Source organism: Acomys russatus, chromosome 8 (genome assembly GCF_903995435.1).
Source record: "Acomys russatus chromosome 8, mAcoRus1.1, whole genome shotgun sequence".
In the NCBI taxonomy this organism is placed as follows: Eukaryota; Metazoa; Chordata; class Mammalia; order Rodentia; family Muridae; genus Acomys; species Acomys russatus.
The window spans coordinates 16,223,674-16,242,965 of record NC_067144.1 but is presented as its reverse complement, the minus strand read 5'-3'; the positions used below and the strand labels follow the sequence as shown (position 1 = coordinate 16,242,965).

The 19,292-nt window shown below is 42.4% G+C and overlaps 1 protein-coding gene across 18 annotated transcripts in view; it reads right to left on the bottom strand.

The window, feature by feature from the left end:
* Window positions 1–5,784: 5,784 nt before the first annotated feature.
* The window catches only part of Dlg1 (discs large MAGUK scaffold protein 1), a 188,745-nt gene continuing 175,237 nt past the window's right edge, over window positions 5,785–19,292 (bottom strand). For all 18 annotated transcript variants that reach the window (XM_051149734.1, XM_051149736.1, XM_051149735.1 and 15 more), the window contains 3 exons: window positions 15,935–16,044; window positions 10,221–10,312; window positions 5,785–7,301 (listed from right to left, as the gene is read on the bottom strand). In XM_051149734.1, the coding sequence (XP_051005691.1) occupies window positions 7,195–7,301; window positions 10,221–10,312; window positions 15,935–16,044 (309 nt within the window). In that variant the 3' untranslated portion in view covers window positions 5,785–7,194. The remainder of the gene's footprint in view (window positions 7,302–10,220; window positions 10,313–15,934; window positions 16,045–19,292) is intronic.

The following is a 19,292-nucleotide window of genomic DNA, read 5'->3' as shown; positions in this document are numbered from 1 at the left end:
CAGGAGAATCGTTCCTCGGAACTGATAACCCTACGGTTTTGTTATTGTGTTTGTTAATCCTTATTTCCTATTGTTTTTGTTAGTTGGGTTATAAGTGAATGTACGCTTGGTTAATAAGTTGTAATAAAATATAATGGTTAAGAAAACTGAGACTACAGCACACTCCTGCCTGTGTCTACACATCGTTCCCACATAGACTAAAAAGAAAATCCCTTCACTTCTGAGCCATTGTAGTTTTCTTTTTCTGTAAATTTTTACTGTAAATTCAGATTTCAATGTATAGGATTACAAAGGTTAAAACATTTTGGTAAATTTTATTTTTTTAAAGATTTTATTTATTTGTTTTATGTATATGAGTGCTCTATATGCATGTACACGTGCACACCAGAAGAGGGCATCAGATCTCATTATAGATGGTTGTGAGCCACCATGTGGTTGCTGGGAATTGAACTCATGACCTCTGGAAGAGCAGAGCAGTGCTCTTAACTGCTTAGCCATCATCTCTCCAGACTGCATTTTGGTAAATTTTAAAGCCACTAAAGAAACATTAAATTGGGCTGGAGAGATGGCTCAGAGGTTAAGAGCACTGGCTGCTCTCCCGAAGGTCCTGAGTTCAATTCCCAGCAACCACATGGTGGCTCACAACCATCTATAATGTGATCTGTTGCCCTCTTTTGGTGTACATGCAGATAAAACACTGTATATATATGATAAATAACAAATCTTAAAAAGAAAAAAAAAGAAACATCAAATTTATGGAAAAGTCTTAAAGCTTCAATCTGAGCAAAAACAAGTATAAAAGGAAGTAAAGGTAGGAAGTGAAATGCAGTCAGGCTGTACATGGCCTACCTCGGCTTCTTCCCAGGAGGCTGACGGGGGATGGAACCTCTACCCACAAGGGAGACCAAATTGATACAAAAAGAGAAAAATCACAAAGCAGGTTCAAGAAGAGAGATTATTATGCCAGCAACCAGAAAGGAAAGGAACACACACACACACACACACACACACACACACACACACACACACACACACACACACACGGCTTAAGAGATTTATAGTCAGACCCCTTGCTGCCTCTCCCCTGCTCCTCCTCCTCATCTGTAGATGAAGTAATGCCAACAGCACACCGGCTGTCTCAGCCAGTTAGAAAGCTACAGCAGTGGGGGCTGGGCTGTGGGGTCCTGAGAGGAACCTGCACTCAGATTCCTTACCCTAGGCACTTGCTGGCGCTAAGGAGGGCAAGAGCCCTAAGAAGGGTGAAGGGGCACCAAGTTACATTGTTAAATGACAGGACTGCAGCATTCAGAGGGCAAAGGCTGTCCCTGGGACGCTTCCTGCAAGAGAAAACTTAGGAACAGCTCTGGAGAAAGGCAGGGCTTTGCTGGGGAGAGCAGACACACAATATTTGAGAGGTACGGATTTGTATGGCAGCCATGGCATAGTCGGGGGGGGGGGGAGAGGGAGAGAGGGAGAGAGAGAGAGAGAGAGAGAGAGAGAGAGAGAGAGAGAGAGAGAGAAAGAGACAGACAGACAGACAGACAAAGGGAGGCAACAGGTGACGGCTGACTGAGTGAGCACATAACTCCATTCTAGGGCCCTTATAGGCAAATGGATTAGTGTGGGTTGAGGACTGATGGAGGTCACTGAGGGGCGCACAGGCCAAGCTGCACCTAGGAGCAGTCATCTGGTGGTAAGCTGGATCAGCTAGGATGTATAACCCGTGAGCCCCTGATGACTTGAAGGACCACTGCGATGGTTGCCTAGGAGCTGAGAAGGGTATGGACCTGGGTCAGAGTGATGCCAGTAAGAAAAGTGTGAGGTTGGGAAGAATTAATAGTATTTGGTGACTGAAAAGTTGGGACATGTCAAAAGCACCAGTGTTGAAGAACAGCTGCGGATACAGCCATGATTATCCACAAGGAGAGAAGAGCTGAGTCAGTGTCAGGTAAATTCCAGCCGAATCAAGCACCGGACCTTCAGAGAAATGCAGCTATCCTCAGAAAACAGTCTCTTCGAGTCTTAAATACCACTGGGGAAGTAGGTATTTTTGATTAAACGACTCACAAGATTTAGAAAATCTTTTTGTAGAGACTCACAATGTGGGACATATGGAGTGCTCACGCAAGCTGCCATAGCGGCTCCATCTGGTAGGTGAGCGAGCCTAATTTTAGACACCCTCAAGAGTGGAGTGTCTTAAAGATTAGATCACTCATCTTTTGAGAAAGTTCCCATCGTGCACTTATCAGCAACTTTCACATGGCAACTGTTCTGTGTATTGACTCCCATGTATGAAAGGAGTGTACAGTACTGTAGAAGCTAATAGGTTTGTGAGTCTTTGTTCGTATTCCTTATAGTTTTTAAAAAATTCACTCACCACAAACTTAATCATCAGTACATACATACAGTTCAAATAAAACTCAACACTCATTATTTGAGGTAGAGGTAAATGTACAAACGCCTGCTCCTAAGGGTTGGTCCAGAGCCAACCTCAAGGATTAAACACACACACACACAAGAGATGTCACAGGAGAGGAGGAGGAGGAGGAGGAAAAGGGGAGGAGGCGGCAGGCATGTACTGTGCGCCATCTGCAAACTGTGCTTTCAGATATGGAACAACACTTGTCTGATTTCTATAAATCATGTAGTGGAACCTTTAAAATCACAGGGTTACTACCCAAAGAAATCAGGCAACTAATATTTATGGGAAATGAAGTTAAAAAAATATTTTCTGAAAACAAAACAAAAACCCAGACATCTGTCTCTCCATCAAGAGTTTCCTAGAGGGATGGCTTGGTTTTAGTTTGTTATTGTAACCAGACCCATTTTTTGGCATCTTTGGGAATTAGCTCCAGGACCCCTGTGGGTACCAACACAGGGATCAGAGATATGTGTTTTGAACAACCCAGGCTTGGCAAGCTGTGCATGAGTCCTTTTCTTAGGGCTTGGGCACCCATAGATCTTCGTGTATTTTGGATCAATCCTCTCCTCAGATACTAAGACAGGAAATGGGAAAAGGGTTCAACTGGCTTTCATGGTCATATTTAGAGTTTTCATGACAGTCATGGTGTGATTTTTTTTTTTCAACACAGGATTTCTCTGTGTAACCTTGGCTGTCCTGGACTCGCTTTGTAGACCAGGCTGGCCTCAAGGTCAGTGATCCGCCTGCCTCTGCCTCCTGAGTGCCAGGATTAAAGGTGTGTGCCACCATGCCTGGCCACACGCATGCCTTTTTTAAAAGAAAGGTATATGCATATATTTAATTGAAATTCTTTCAATACATTGGAACTTTTTCCTTTTTTTTTTTTTTTTTTTTTTTTTTGAGAGGGTTTCTCTGTGTATCCTTGGCTGTCCTGGAACTCACTTTGTAGACCAGGCTGGCTTCGAACTCACAGCGATCCGTCTGCCTCTCCCTTCCAAGTGCTGGGATTAAAGGCATGTGCCACCAATGCCTGGCTTTTTTTTTTTTTTTTTTTTTTGAGACAGGGTTTTCCTGTGTAGCCTTAGCTGTTCTGGACTCACTTTGTAGACTAGGCCGGTCTTGAACTCAGAGATCCACCTGCCTCTGCCTCCCAAGTGCTGCGATTAAAGGTGTGTGCCATCACACCTAGCCGCATTGCCATTCTGTGTATTGCGTGCACAAGTGTCTGAATGTGTGGGAGCACCCGCAGCTGCGGAGGTCAGAGGTATGGGCTCAGTGGAAGCCAGAGCCATTGCTCCAGGGATCTCACTCCAGCTCTCACTCTCTATCCTCCTCCCCTGTCCTGTTTATCACTGTTGGTTTGCAGAACTAGGAGAACCAAAGTGTGAAAGCCTACCGTATTGGTTCCTGCTCCCCAAGGTTTCAGTAGTATCAAGCTACCTGACCACTAATTCTGCTCAGCAGGCAAGTGTTTTGTCTGCTCTTAGTTAACCGCATTTAAAGAACGGAGAGCAGGTGGTCTGTAGCCCATGACAAGGGAACCAATGAGGATGACAACTTCAGTAGCATTTTCTACTCTACTGTCTGGGCCCTGTTGCTTCTAGAACCAACAGTTCTGGAGAACTTTTAGAGATGTGGTTTTGAAACTGCAGCCGTGAATCCCAGATGTCTTGGAGTTCTGTGTCACAGGTGGGGTTATAGCAGATGACTCACAGCATCTCTGACCTGAAAGACATCCTTAGATGAGTGAAGATGATTAGATGGGCCGAAATAAAGCAATTAATCTAACTTGTTTGTCAAAGACTCACTACAGGTGACAGACAGCTGACAACACACTGTCTAGTTACCAAGCACAAATACATGCAGAGTGAAGGGAAGGATGGAAACACGATGTCCAGTATCCGAAGTGTGACTGCTGCTCTGGACCGACTGCTGAGGCCTTGAACAGCTCTCCAAGGTGTACAGTTCCATCCCAACTCCGTCAGTCAGGTTCATGAGCGTAGCAGGACTGACTCTAGGCTTCAGATTCCAAGGAAAAGTAGCAAACTGTCAGTGCATTCTGACCTAACACACTTTAAGGCTTATTTATCCTATAAGTATCTCCATTTTAGGAAGTGCAAAGGCGACAGTGGGCTCATGCTGCTTGCTGATGGCTGCCATTCAAATCCAGCTACCCACATGTGGTCCCCCTCATGTCACACTAACCTCTGGAGGCAGAGGTGATGTCCACAACACTGAACCACATAATCAGTCCTAATTTTGGCCAGAAAAGTGACACGTATGAACGCGTCTCAACAGCACGATGAACTTCCTGGCGTTTGTTATTCTTCCTTCAGTAGTCCACGTCTGAGGATGAAGAACTCTGGACAACACAGAATCTCTAGGCTTCTACTTTGTGATGTTACTAAGGGTGGAGTCCTAAGGGTTGTTGGCTCTACTACCTCAGAAAGCAAATTTTGCTTACTATTCAGTCTCCCAATTGCCAGTGGACAGCAGGCTTGCACATCTGTTGGCGGTCTGTACTACTCACACAGGAGGCTGAGGCAGCTGAAGGACAGGAAGTGAATAGAGACGTGTAGCCAATCACATTTTAAATCATTCCCCCCTAACCTTGGAGATGCAGCTCTCAACTCCACTTGTCCAGTCACGTCATGACAGGCATGTAATCCCACTCAAGCCTTAGGGTTGAGCTGGTGACACTTACCTCTCTTCAAAATAATTGTAATATACTAACATGGACACAGTATTTAGTAATTTCATTATTAATAATCTTGCAACAATCTAGAGAACTTTATGGATATATTTTCTCAAAAAAAAATTAAGTTAAAGATACCTGCAAAGAAACCCAACACAACTTTTGCGTACACGAACGCCATGCCCTTCTGATTTCTTCATGTGCTTCAGTGTGTGACCAACCCCACACTTCAAAATGGCTTATGCTGGGTTTTGCTTGTTGTAAGGTGGTTTTTGGAGCTCTCAACATCTTTTTCATTTCTTTTCCTTGAGTTTGTTTGGTAGCTATGTACTGTATCTAGTGCAAGAACTACACATTTTGCCCCCATATCTTTAAGCTTAACTTGTTACGTAAGGTGAATGGTCCCAATAAAGCCAGCTCATTAAAAAACCTCCAAAATTCAAGACACATTTAACGTATAGATTTTACAATAAAGTTTATTAGCTGTTCTCCTCTTTCTCATAAATGGAATGGATAATGTTGATAATTCTTACAAACCAGTACTCATTTAAGAAATTTTAAAGAGGTTGCCAAAACCACATATTGAATAAACAATTCCAAAGAGCAATGGGAAGCCAACTGATATTAATAACGGACTAGAGAGACTCACTTCTGAAGGCGTTCTGCCTTTCACTAGAACTGCTTCAGTAGTCTACTGTAAAGACCTGTGTGGTTCTAGCACGGTGCAGCTAAGACGAAGTGTCCGGGGGAGTCTCAGAAATGCAGCCTGTTTTCCTATTAATGAAATGAGGAGAACTAAAAGGGAAGGCAGAGGACCAAAATCAAACTCCATGACAAAAACACAACACTGACAGAAAACCTAGGAACCTTCTGGAACTGCTGTAGGAAAGAGGAGAACAAGCTCAGACATCTACTTGCAATCTAGTTTCCCTCAAGGCTTCTCCTCCTCGCCACCACCATACACTTGCTTTCAGTTCACATGATTAAGGTAAGTCTCATCAATTAATATTTAATTTAAAAACCAAACAAAAAGTTAGAAGTAGGTGGCAAAAGAAAAATATATTTTAAATATATATATATATGTGTGTGTGTGTGCAACTATGTAAAGAAAATAATTCCCATAGTTACAGAGCTTAGTTAAAGAAAGTTTTATATATATTTATATATATTTTATTATAACAAAATAGGCAGTTATTGTGGGTAAAATAGTCATTAAAATCTGACCCCGCCCTAAGCATACATTAAAATCTCAGGCTATGAACTGGGCTCCTTCCCACTGCCGTGCCTGCTACCTCTGTGCTGAAACACTTCTGTGTGGCAGCTCTGTCTGCGAAGCTTCCTCACCTTTTGTGTAAAGGCGAGCCCCCCAGCACCTCGGCAGAGCCGCATCAAACGTATACGGACAGTGCTTGAGAGGCACTATCAACAGTGCTACATAAGCCAATTAAAAACAGGCCAACAGTATTCCTGGCAAGTGTACTAGGGGAGGGCTTGCACAATAAAGACCTCTCATGAATAAATAGCCCTCCTGAAATTACGAGTTAACTCACACTAATTTTGAAATAAAACCCTTATTTTTCTTATTTGTCTTTAATGAAATGACTTTAATTCCATAAGTCAAGTGAGGAAGGAACTTGAGAGCTAATACACCAGCCAAACCATGCTTTTGTTAAGCTAAGCGTGCACAGTTGCTCAAGGTCCACTGAATCACTGATTAAAATCACTTTTCTTTCATTTGTACTGAAATTGGAAAAGAATGTATATAAAGCTTTTCTGAAAATCTCTTTAAGTTAACTTTCCCTTAAACATTAAGGACTTGTACAATTTTGCATCTCCCCAAACCTCTGATAGCTGGTCAGGCCATTCTTCTTCAGTTCTGAAAAGTGGCCAGAAACCAAGAGTAACATAGAACAGTACAAATGATGCAATGTGAGGGAGACACTAGGTGTCCAAGACGGGAACAGGTGCCGAGCACGATGAGGGATCTGAGTCAGTGTGAAAGGAGCACTGAAGCCGGACTCCAGGACAGGGCAGAGAAATGAGACCATGGAAAAAAGAAACAGAGAAACATCAGTCTTCATAGTTTTTCTTTTGCAGGAACCCAAATGTAAGGAGCAGACTGTTGCTCTATGAGCTGCTTCACTTGGTCGTAAATGTCCTCCAGCGTGTCTCCCTGTACGATAGCTGTAATGACAGAGGCAGAGGGCCATTAGTTGTCCTCCTTTGCCATCAACATGACTGGAAATGAGAGAAGGCAAGCTACTTGTTTAGCAACAACTGCTCATTTATACAGTACGTATATACACAAAACGACCAACAGTGAGACACGCCATTCCCTCTTTATTTTTTGATCATCTGAGCTTAGCTCACTCACTCATCTGACTTGCACAGGCTGCTCATCCTGTGCTCTGGTTTATGCCCCTCAGTCTTTAGTTTTATTATTTTACTACAAAGTATTTAGTCCCTTAACTTTTGTGGACTACTGAGAACATGCACAACTACTTATGAGGTGGCAGCGAGGTGAGGCCTGAGGGACAGACAGCTGGCTGTAGATTATGCTCTTTGCCAAGCATGAAGTGTGCCAAGTGCCGGGTACCAAGTGAAGGCCTGGCATCTCAGTGGTTAGAAACTATGACATCAATGTTAGAAGTTTATTTCCTGACTGAAATAACGTGTAAATAAAAAATGATTAACACGGGGCGTAGTGGTGCGCGCCTTTAATTCCAGCACTGGGGAGGCAGAGGCAGGTGGATCGCTGTGAGTTTGAGCCCAGCCTGGTCTACGAAGTGAGTCTAGCACAGCCAAGGCTACAGAGAAACCCTGTCTTGAAAAACCACCGCCCCCCCAAAAAAAGATTAACACAGCCACGTGTCATGGTGCATGCTTATAATTTTACCATTACTTGAAAGGCAGAGCAGGGGGATTATAAATTGTAGCTCAGCCTGGCCTACACAGATAAATCCTGTCTCAAACAACAACAACAAAATGGTAACAATTACTTGGATACTTGGAGCCTAAGGCCTAAGACATCTGAGTAAAATGCCAAATGGAGGTGTTAAGCAAACTTGTCTAGGTGGTGAATGAGGTTAAGTATACCATATGGAGGAACGTTTATGTGTGTAAGAAGAGCTTCTATTTAGCTAAGAATGTTTGAATAATCACAAGCTTAAGTTTTATAATGTTTACAAGTATCAGTTTTGTGAAATTCACATTTTGAGTAATATACAAGTATCCTTTAAAATCTGTGAAGACAGACATTTGAAAAAGACCAGTTTCATCCTGACTGGCTTACAGTGCTTCACAGTGGTAAGCAGATAACGATTCTGGGGAAGAATAGCTGTTGAGGAACTGTCTTGGGAAACACAAGAGGCCAAGGCCACAGGTGCCTTAGCTGTTACCATTAAACCAACATCACTAGTAATGATCCAGACTGGTACCACAAACACTGCACGACACAGAGCATGCAGTATCACTTCTCTGACCTAATTGCCCGAAGTCATAACCCAAATCTAAGGAGATTCCACAAGAGAACTGGCCTTCATTCTTTGTTTTTGGAGACAGGTTTTTCTCTGTCCTGGACTCGCTTTGTAGACCTGGCTGGCCTTGAACTCACAGAGATCCGTCTGCCTCTGTCTCCCCAGTGGTGGGACTAAAGACATGTACCATCACTGCCTGGATGCAAAAGCTATTCTTATGCTAATATTGTTATGGTTTCTCTTAAACAACAAACACACAAACAAACAAGCTAGGCACCTTCCCTTTAGTACAAGGCCCTCTATCAGAGCACTTCCTGGAACCCATGTGGTTGTTACTTTAAATGTGGTGAGTGAAACAGTATGACCCCATGGTCCAAGCTACTCAGGTGGCAATGCAGAGAGGTGACCTGAGTCCAGCAGTTCAGGGCGACCTCGAGCAGCACAGCAGGCTAGCTGGTGCCAGAGTGAGCCTGCGTCTATCCTAGCCCTCTCCTTGTTGTTCTTTGTTGTTGTACTTGCTGTTCTTCTGTAGGCCATACAGTAAGGAGGCACTCACAAACTACAATCTCTCTCCTCTTGGAACTTCAGTCCTCTCAATTGTCAACTATGAAATTCTTGCTTATACCCAGCTACAGTATGTTGTTATAGGAGCAGAAAACACACTAAGACACATGAGCCAACAATCTCATTTCTGGGTGTATATCCAAATGAAAAGCAATCAGTACATCAAAGAAACATCTACAATTCTTTGTCAATCTCATTATTCACAATAGACAAAATAATGAAAATCACCTAAATGTTTGTCAACAAAGAAAATATGGAGTATCTAAATATATATGATGAGAGTATTATTCAGCCATAAAAAGAAGGAATCCTGATGTTTTTGACATGAGTGAGTATACAAGACTTTAAGCTAAATCAAACGAACTAAACACATAAGAATAAATTCTACATGGCCTCATTTGCCTGTGGACTTTAAACTGAACTCACAGAGGCAGGAAGTACAGTGATGGGTCCCAGAGATTGGGGAAGAATTAGGAAATGCTGGTCAAAGGGTATACATTTCTATTTTTAGGAGGAAATGTGGTGCTGTGGCCACAGGTCAGTGGTAGTGCGTGCCTAGTATGTGCAAAGCTCCAGTACTCGAAAAACCCAAGACCCTAAAAGGTGAATTCTGGGTATCTAATGTACAGATGGCGATCGCATTAGCAAAACTACATCTCAAGTACCAACAGACACATACAAGCACATACACACCCACACAGCAGCAACTGTGATGACAGGTGCACGCCTATGACTACAGCAATCAGCTTATAGAGTATGCAGTACCATTGTATATCCTCAACCCAGGAAAGCTGTCACTTCTACCTCAGTAAGCCTGGGAGGATCAACATATATAAAGGGTAAGAGAAAAGTCAGAGGCTTCAAAGCAGCGAGGCCGTCAAGCCGCTGTGCACAGCCCTAGGAGCACTACATGCTTAAGGCTCCCCATTACCAGCTAGGCTAGCTTCTGAGGTCCCTCAGGATCGTACACGTTTCCTTTGAAAACTCCAGGACTAGTTACTCCTAGCAGAGGTGGACATAGTGAAATTCTCCCATAAAGCGTTCTGTAACACATGGTCCCGACCTGTGAAGTGTTCAGTGAATTCCTGTTCCAGTTTCATGGCTCTCTCAAATGTTTTTCTGGCTTGTTCTTCTGTTAGGCGCTTATTCATTTCCCTATACAAATACATTTAGAAATTAGTGGCTAGCATATTGTAATATTCTTTGAAAAAGATGACAGAAGACATATAAGGCATAAAACAAAAGTCTGCGCAAACTGTAAACATCACTAAGAACAGATGCAGGAATTAGGCCTGTTGCCTGAGACTTGCAGTGACAAACAAGGCTGTGGCACTTTCTACACTAGCTCAAAGCAACTAATGCATTCATCTCTGACCGTTTTCATTGTGTGCTTCATATTAAAATGTGACTCACAGATGTATATCCTGACAGAGTGTGAATTAACACATTAAATAACACAATCAGAAATTACAGTTTGTGGAAACAACTGTGAGATGACCTCGGTCCTTTACCAATTAAGGGGAGTGGAATGAGAAAGAAGAAAAAGGAGAAAGACTATAGATTAAAACCTTAATTCTCTCTGATGAGTAAACCTTATTTAGAACTTGGCTAGAGGAAAAATAATGCCAGCACATAAAACCCAAGAAAGGAAATATGACTAAATGATACTAAAAATATTGTTAGTTAAGTGCTATATTCACAGTGGGGGTGCTTATAATTCAGCAATTACTTTTCTAATGTATGAAATGATACATATGACATTTAAATCAAAGTCATCTGTATGTCTATGAACAGAAGCAAGCACTCAGAAATTGTACATATTCCTGCAGCTGGACGATGGCTCTTGCTCTGTGGGGAGTTTGTTTCCAACTTGAGAGAAAGCTCTTGTTACTTCTGCACTAAACGTGACATTCTGCTTGGTGACAGCACAGCACCCTTTCACTCTTCACAATTCTGAATATTTCCTGTAGGTAGGTCTTGTGGCCATAACGGTCTTTATCTGAGAACATTTTCATTTCCTTTTATTGACATTTTAAAACAATTATTTCCTGTTGAACGGTAGGTGGGCACACAGCACAGCATCCACATGGGGGTCAGAGGACAACTCTCTGGAACTGCTTCTCTCCCTCCACCTTCATGTGGGCTCTCTGGAGCTAAAGCACATCCTAGGCTTATGCAGCGAGCTCCACTTCTGGCTGGGCTGTGTCTCCTGCCCCTTTCCCCCATTCTGGCTGGGTACCATGCTCTTGATTGACAGGCTTTATTTCTTCAGTGCTTTTACCAACTATCTGCTTTCTGACCTCCAAAGCTTCTGAGGAGAATTCTGCCGATAATCTTAGTGGAAGCTCTCTCGTGTGTGAGCAATCATTTCTCATGCCATGCACAACACAGTCTGACTGTAACAGGCCTCAGTTAGGGCACCTCCATTTCTTATGCTTGGGCTTTACTCAAAACCTTTAATTCATGACTTTTAAATAAAACCTTCAAATAATCTCTTTGCCCTTTGCTTGCATGTTGGGATTCGTAACATACATTGGTTTACTCAATGCCATCTCTCAGTTCCTTGAATCTCTGTTAACTTTTCCCCAATGTTTTTCTCTTTGTTCCTCAGATCTGATCATTTCCACTGTTCTACCTTTAAGTCTGATGAGTCTTCTGCCTCCTCAATTTTGCCTTTGAATCTCTCTAGTAAATTTATTTCAGATACTTTTTTTTTTTCAGTTTCAGAACTTAAAAAAAAAACCAGAAAGGTCTTATTCTTAATTGTGCATGTATCTTTGTGTTGCTGTATGGGTGTGTGTACCTGAGTGCAGTGCCTGGAAAGGCCGAAAGAGGACGTGGGGCCGCCTAGACCTGGAGCTCTGCAAAGTGAGTCCTGGGAACCCCATTTAGATCCTCTCCAAGACAAGTTTGTGCTCTTAGGGGTGAGCCATCTCTGGCTCCACCCCCTTCCCCGAATTTCAAGTTTTCTCTTTATTGATATTTCCAACCTGCTCAGATATAATTTTCTTGACTTTGACCTTGTCTTTTAGTTATTTTACATATCTTTTTTTGTTGTTTTGTTTTTGTTTTTAGAAGACAGGGTTTCTCTGTGTAACCTTGGCTGTCCTAGACTCGCTTTGTAGACTGGGCTTGCCTCGAACTCACAGCAATCCATCTGCCTCTGCTGGGATTAAAGGCGTGTGCCACCACACCCAGCATTTTTACCCATCTCTAAGGTGTTATAAATGTGCCCGAGAACAGCAGACGTGAGCATAGGTGAATATGAGCACTGACTGATATAAACGCCCTGAGAATGTTATGTGGAAACCCATTATTTTGTACTTAAGAACAATGAATTATGACAGAGTGGGTTTAGAGTCTGTAATGAGTTTGACATCTGGTGTGTCTCAGGAAATTTTTATTTTTCCTTTGAATGGACGGTCTTTGCATATTAAAAAAACCTTTATATTATACTTGCCTTTTATGATTCAGTAACCCTAGAGATTAATTTTTTATGTCTTATTTAAAATTTAGTTATTTATTGTGGTAGAATGTTCTGTGCTGAGGCAGCCAGACAGAAATTGAGGATTTTTCTTAGGTATTTTCTGAGACGGTGCCTTTCTATGGTACCATGTATCTTTAAATTCTGCCCATACAGGTGGGTGACTACTTTCTTTTTTGAGCAGGGTTTCTCTGTGTAGCCCTGGCTGTCCTGGACTCACTTTGTAGATCAGGCTAGCCTCAAACTCACACCGATCCACCTGCCTCTGCCTCCCAAGTGCTGGGATTAAAGGTGTGCACCATCACTGTCAGGCTTAGGTGATTACTTTCAAATGTCCTGGGCTGGCTACCAAAATGAAAAAAGACAGAGTCAAGGAGGTGAGGGTGGGTCTGGGGAAAGGCACTGGGGCTTTAAAAACTTGAAAATTATTTTATAACCAGCTTATTGTACTTCTAAGTCAGAAGTAGCACCAGCCAACATAGCAAGTGCTCACTCATCAAGACAGGGTCTTTGTTGTGTCCTTTACTCTTAGAAACTGTACAGACTGCTAAAGTATATGCATGGATGGACTAAATAAAAGGGGAGGGGGTGAACTGATATCACCACACTGAGAACAGAATTAACCAGAGCTGGGCGTGGTGGCGCACGCCTTTAATCCCAGCACTCCAGAGGCAGAGGCAGGCGGATCGCTGTGAGTTCGAGGCCAGCCTGGTCTACAAAGTTGAGTCCAGGACAGCCAAGGCTACACAGAGAAACCCTGTCTCGAAACCCCCCCCCCCCAAAAAAAATAAAAAAAAAACCACCCCCCCCGCAAAAAAACAAAAACAAAAAACCAACTCCAGGAAACTGTAAAGCTTCAAAAGATGTCAAGTTCCAAAATAGGTGGAACAGCTAGACTGTGCCAGTGAAGCATCGTGCAGGGGCGGTTACTGGTACAGTCATCATTTGGAGAGCTCTTTGGTGATTAGTCCAGCCCATGCATCTGCCACCCGCAGCACCATGCTTTGTTCATCTGGACCTCTAGTCCTGACTGACCTTTACCCATGACAGCAGCCTTACATTCTGAGAATAAACTCTGCTTGGCCATTATGCTTTATCAGGCGTCAGACCATGGAGATTTTCTTTCCTTTTGTCCTTTTCTAGCTAATTTGTGAAGTATAACTTTAAAACATTGAAGTGTAGTATCTTATACTGTTCGACAAACTGTCACAAACCTGTGCACCCAGCACAGGTCTGAAACTGAGCATCACCAGTGCTCTGGCGTGCCAGTGCACCATCTTCAAGGCTAAGTTTTATTTGGTTTCTGTGAATAATGACCAAACCTGGAATTGCAGAGAGCATGTATTTTTAATCTGAGATCTTTTATTCAAATTCTAAGATTCTCCTATGAGTTTGTACATAGCCAGAGACTGCTCATTATTATTTGTGCAGAATTTTTCATTGTGAAAATGTCGTAATTGAGGTATTCGGTGGTGGTCATTTAGGTAGTTTCTGGGTGGTGGCTATTTAAATAGCACTTTGCCGGCATGCAGATGTGGCTAGCACAAGCAAGCATTTCTGTTGAATCTATCTAGGAATGAGTTGCTGTCTGATCAGAAATTCTGCAAATGTCAAACTTCTGAAGCTACTGTAAATTTATCAATGTAGATTGACCAAGCGACACCTGAAGACTGAGGTGTTTCAGATGCTGCTCAGTATTTCTTTCATTTTTGCGATCTGATATGCATAGCATTCCCTTGTTCAAAGCCAGTGTCATGCCAAGGGTGTGCCAACTGTTTGGAGATCCTTTTAAGTGCGCTCTGTCCAAGGCCTGCTTTTCACTGCGCCACCTACGTCAAGCTATAATGACCACTGATGTACACTGATGGCCCCTTTCCATTCTGGCGTTAGCACGAAAATGCTTGACTGTGCTTCTTGCTCACTCTTAATGCTTGCTGTATTTTCAAAGAGCATCTCTGCATTGATTGTCCTGTGGCATGCTGATCTTCTATTACATTAATCTTGGCCTTTTCTGAATCTATGGCTGACTTCTCACCTCCCTGTGTTTATGCCTTTTTAAAACAGTCTCTCTCTCATTCTGTAGTACAAGTGGGTTGTGGATTTTTCAGCAGCCCTCCTGTGTTCCTCAGCCCTGCCTGAGATCAGGTATTTGGCAACATGCCTGATGTTTGGTTTTGTCTGTGAAAGTGTTTACAAGCTCTGTAATCTCTTTAACAAAGATGACATTAAGTTTGTCAGCTTTTATATGTAATTCAAAACATTTATTAATTTTTCTATGATTTCTTTTTTAACCTATTCATGAAGTATAATGTTCAATTTCTAATATACAAGCATTTGAGTCTTTTATTATTAATTTCCAGTTTAATTTTGCTGAAAATTATACTCTGATGGTTTGGTAACTGTCATGTGTGTTTGAAATCAATGTGTATTTTGCATGTGTTGAGTACGGTATTTAGTGAGTCTCTGTGAATACAGTGTTTTAATGGTATTTAGGCCCACTGATACTGTTTTTTGTTCCACTGGTTTTTTCTTTTTTAAAGCTATGTGCATTGGTGTGAAAGTGTCAGATCTTGGAGTTACAGACAGTTGTGAGCTGCCATGTGGGTGCTAGGAATTGAACCTGGGTCCTTTGGAAGAGCAGGCAGTGCTCTTAACCACTGAGCCATCTCTCCAGGCCCCATTCTACCTGTTTTTATTTGCACTTTTTCTTTTCTTTTTTCTTACTTAATAATATGAAAAATTAAATTACATTCATGTATGCCTATGTATATGAATATGTGTGTGTGTGTGGGGGGGTCTATTTATATGAATATATGTGTATGTGTGTGTGTGGGTCTATTTATATGAATGTATGTGTGTGTGTGTGAGTGTATGTAAATGTATGTGTGCATGTGTGTGGGGGTCTATTTATGTGAATGTGTCCATGTATGTAAATGTGTGTGTGTGCGCGCGCGCATGTGTGTGGGGCGGGGTGTTCGGGGAGCCACCTGCAGGAGCCTCCTTTTCTGGCAGGTTGTCAGGCTTGGTGCCAAGTGCCTTTATGGAGCCACCTCACATCTTCTGTCACCGAGGGAACCATCATCCTCTTATCTTTTTAATGGTTATCATACAGCTGCACTGCCCATTTAATAATACCGATGATGATGATGATGATGATCTCACAACACTGTCTAAGGTAGGTATAAAAATATTATCTCCATTTTATAGCTGGAGAAAATGAGACGCAAGGAGGACAAAGTAACTCAAAGCTGACTGGTCTGAACTTAAAGGGAACTCCAGGCATTTACACTTACATGATATTTTCCATGGATTTGGGTTTAATAAAAATAGATATTGGGTAAAGTTGTGCAATCTGCAACCTCTTTATGGCATTTCCAGACACATCAAGGATACAATGTTTGCCCTGAATGGAGAAAATAAAGAAGAAAATTAAGTAAGTAGACCAAATCTTTTCAGGTATACCAAAGGTGCTTCCCATAGGTCAATCTGAATTGTGCTTCATGTAGATATTTGACTTCCAGAAAAATTGCCATTCATCAGTAAATTTCATTAGGGAAATTAAATGCAGAAAACAATGATTACAAATAATTACCTTTTCATTCTCAAAGCTAACAAGAATTAAAATACAGTTCTCATATCCTTTGTTTTTATAGACCAGTAACTTCTCAATGGGTGGAGAAATGGCTCAGCAGTTAAAAGTGTATATTCTCAGAGAATTGCGCTCTGTTGACCAGGTGGCCTTGAACTCACAGAGATCCACCTCCTGAGTGCTGGGATTAAAAGCATGGGCCATCACTGTCCAGCTCACCCTTACTTTTTTCTTTTTAAAAGACATTTATTTCCTATGTACACAGTGTTCTGCTTGCATGTACAGCAGAAGAGGGTGCGAGATCTGATTACAGATGGTTGTGAGCCGCCATGTGGTTGCTGGAAATTGAACTTAGGACCTTTCAAAGAGCAGTTTGTGCTCTTAACCCCTGAGCCATCTCTACAGCCCCCTTACCTTTACTTTTTAAGATAAGCTTGCTCACTGTTTAGGGAAGACTAGCTGGCCTGTGAGCTCCAGGGCCCCGCCTGTCTCCATCCTGGTCAGCCGTGACCTGCCTGGCTTTTACAAGAATGCTGGAGATGAAAACACAGGTGCCCACTCTAAGCAACAGGCACTTTACCCTCCCCACCTGCTCTTGGCAGTTCTCAAGAGTCCAGACCTTTCGTTTCACAGGACACGCTTTAATTTGGCCCCGCTTGCCTTTGACTATCAGAGGCAAGTCACACAGCTCTGATGAACCTCTGACAGGTGCCTTGTTCTTAGTCCACTCTATCAGGAAGGCATGTCGTTTCTCTTTTCCCATTTCAAATGACAATGTGATTACATTTAAACTGTTTACAATTTCTCCATTGTAAAATTATCTTTGCCTTCGTAACTAGGATTTTCAGGGAAGACAATTTCCCAGTATGTAAAACTTGCTTCTCAGAAAAAGTCACTTATTGTTATTATTTTAAGATATATTTTTAATCATCACTCAATGTTCTTGCCTGAAATAATTATTACCACGGGGTTTTCTAGAAAGATTTCCCAACTTCGTCACTCGACCTTGATTAGCAGCTGACGGTACATGGACGCAAAGCTTCTCCATCTTTTCATTCATGTACTTGCTTATCCATCATGGACTACACCATTTTTATTTAGTTTTTTTTTTTTTTTTTTTTTTTTGTTCTGAGACAGGGTTTCTCTATGTAACCTTGGCTGTCTTGGACTGACTTTGTAGACCAGGCTGGCCTCGAACTCACAGCGATCTGCCTGCCTCTGCCTCCCGAGTGCTGGGATTAAAGGCGTGCGCCACCACCGCCTGGCAGTTTTTTGTTTTATAATCAGTTTACTTTGACAATCAAATGTTAATTGCTGCCACATTCCCTTCTGGCCAATGTTTTTTCTAAAGCAGAGTTTTTATTTTGGTGAACTCCAGTCTATCATCCTTTTCTTCTGTGGACAGTGTATTCAACATATCTTTGTTGCCGGGCGTGGTGGCGCACGCCTTTAATCCCAGCACTCGGGAGGCAGAGGCAGGAGGATCGCTGTGAGTTTGAGGCCAGCCTGGTCTACAAAGCAAGTCCAGGACAGCCAAGGCTACACAGCGAAACCCCGTCTCAAAAATCCAACCAACCAAAAACCAAAGAACCAAAAAAAGAAAAGAAAAGAAAAAAAAAAAAACCAACACAATTTTTCTTGAAAAATTACTTATTTCTATCTTATGTATGAGTGTCTGCATGTATGTAGCATGTATATATGTGCACCCTAACTGTGCCTACTGCTCTTGAGGCCAGAAGAAGGCATTGGATCCTCTGAAACTGAAACTATAGGAGGATGTGAGCTATTAGATGTGGGTGCTGGGAACTGAACTCAGGTCCTCACAAGGCCTTTGCTTTCTTTCTTCTCATACAGTTGAGGGCCCAGTCCATGGTTTTCTGACTGATTTGATAATGTTAAATTGACCTTGCATTCATAGGACAGATTGACTCAGTCATGATCTATTATCCTTTTGATATACTGTTAGGTTATATTTGCTGGAAGTTTATTTAGAATTTCTACATCTGTGATCATAAGGAATCCTAGTCCACAGACTACGCCCTTCCCTTCCTTTCCCCCTATTGGGACTCTAAGTGAGAGAAGCATGGGAGAATGGGGAAATAGAAGGATCCAGAGGGTCTTAGAAACCTACAAGAAGAACATCATGATGGGCAGATCTGGATCCAGGGGGGTCTGCTCAAATTACTGCACCAACCAAGGACAATAAATGCAGTAAACATTGAATCCCTACTCAGATCCAGCCAATGGACAAGACATTCTCCACAGTTCTATGGAGAGTGGGGACTGACTTTCACATGTACTCTGGTGCCCCATATTTGACCACTACCCCATGGTGGGGAGGCCTGGTGGTATTCAGACAAAAAATAGGCAGGCTACCAGGATGAGACTTGATAGGCTGTGACCATGTAGTGGGGGAGGAGGTCCCCTTCTGTCACAGACCTAAGGGAGGGGAACAGGGTGAAGGAGGGAGGGAGGGAGGAACGGGAGGAGACAAGCAAGGGGACAACAACTGAGATGTAACCTGAATAAATTAATAATAAAAAAGTTAAAAACCAAAACAAACCTTGTTGCTGAACACCTTTAATCCCAGCACTTGGGAAGCAGAGGCAGGTGGATCTCTTTGAGGTTGAGGCCAGCCTGGTCTGCAGAGCAAGTTCCAGGATGGTCAGAGCTACATAGAGGAACCCTGTCTTGACTATCCACCCCACCGTAACCAAAACAGAAACCCAGAAAAACAAAACCAAAATACCCCAAACCAAACCAAACAACAGCAACAACAACACTCATTGCCCCCAAAACTCAAAACCAAACAAAAACATCAAAATGTGTTGTTACATTGTTTTTTGAGTTTTTACACTGTTTTTGAAGACTTTTTTTTTGGCACCTACCCTTAACATCTTACTCATTTTTCTCTCAGAGATATTGGTGACTTTAGCCAGGACAAGGTCTGGCTCCAGCAAAAGGCCTTCAGAAAACCATCTCCCATTTAACAGACGCATGTGATCATCTCATTTTCAGTTTGACGACCTTTTCTTGCATGTATTTTTCTAAGTGACTCAAAG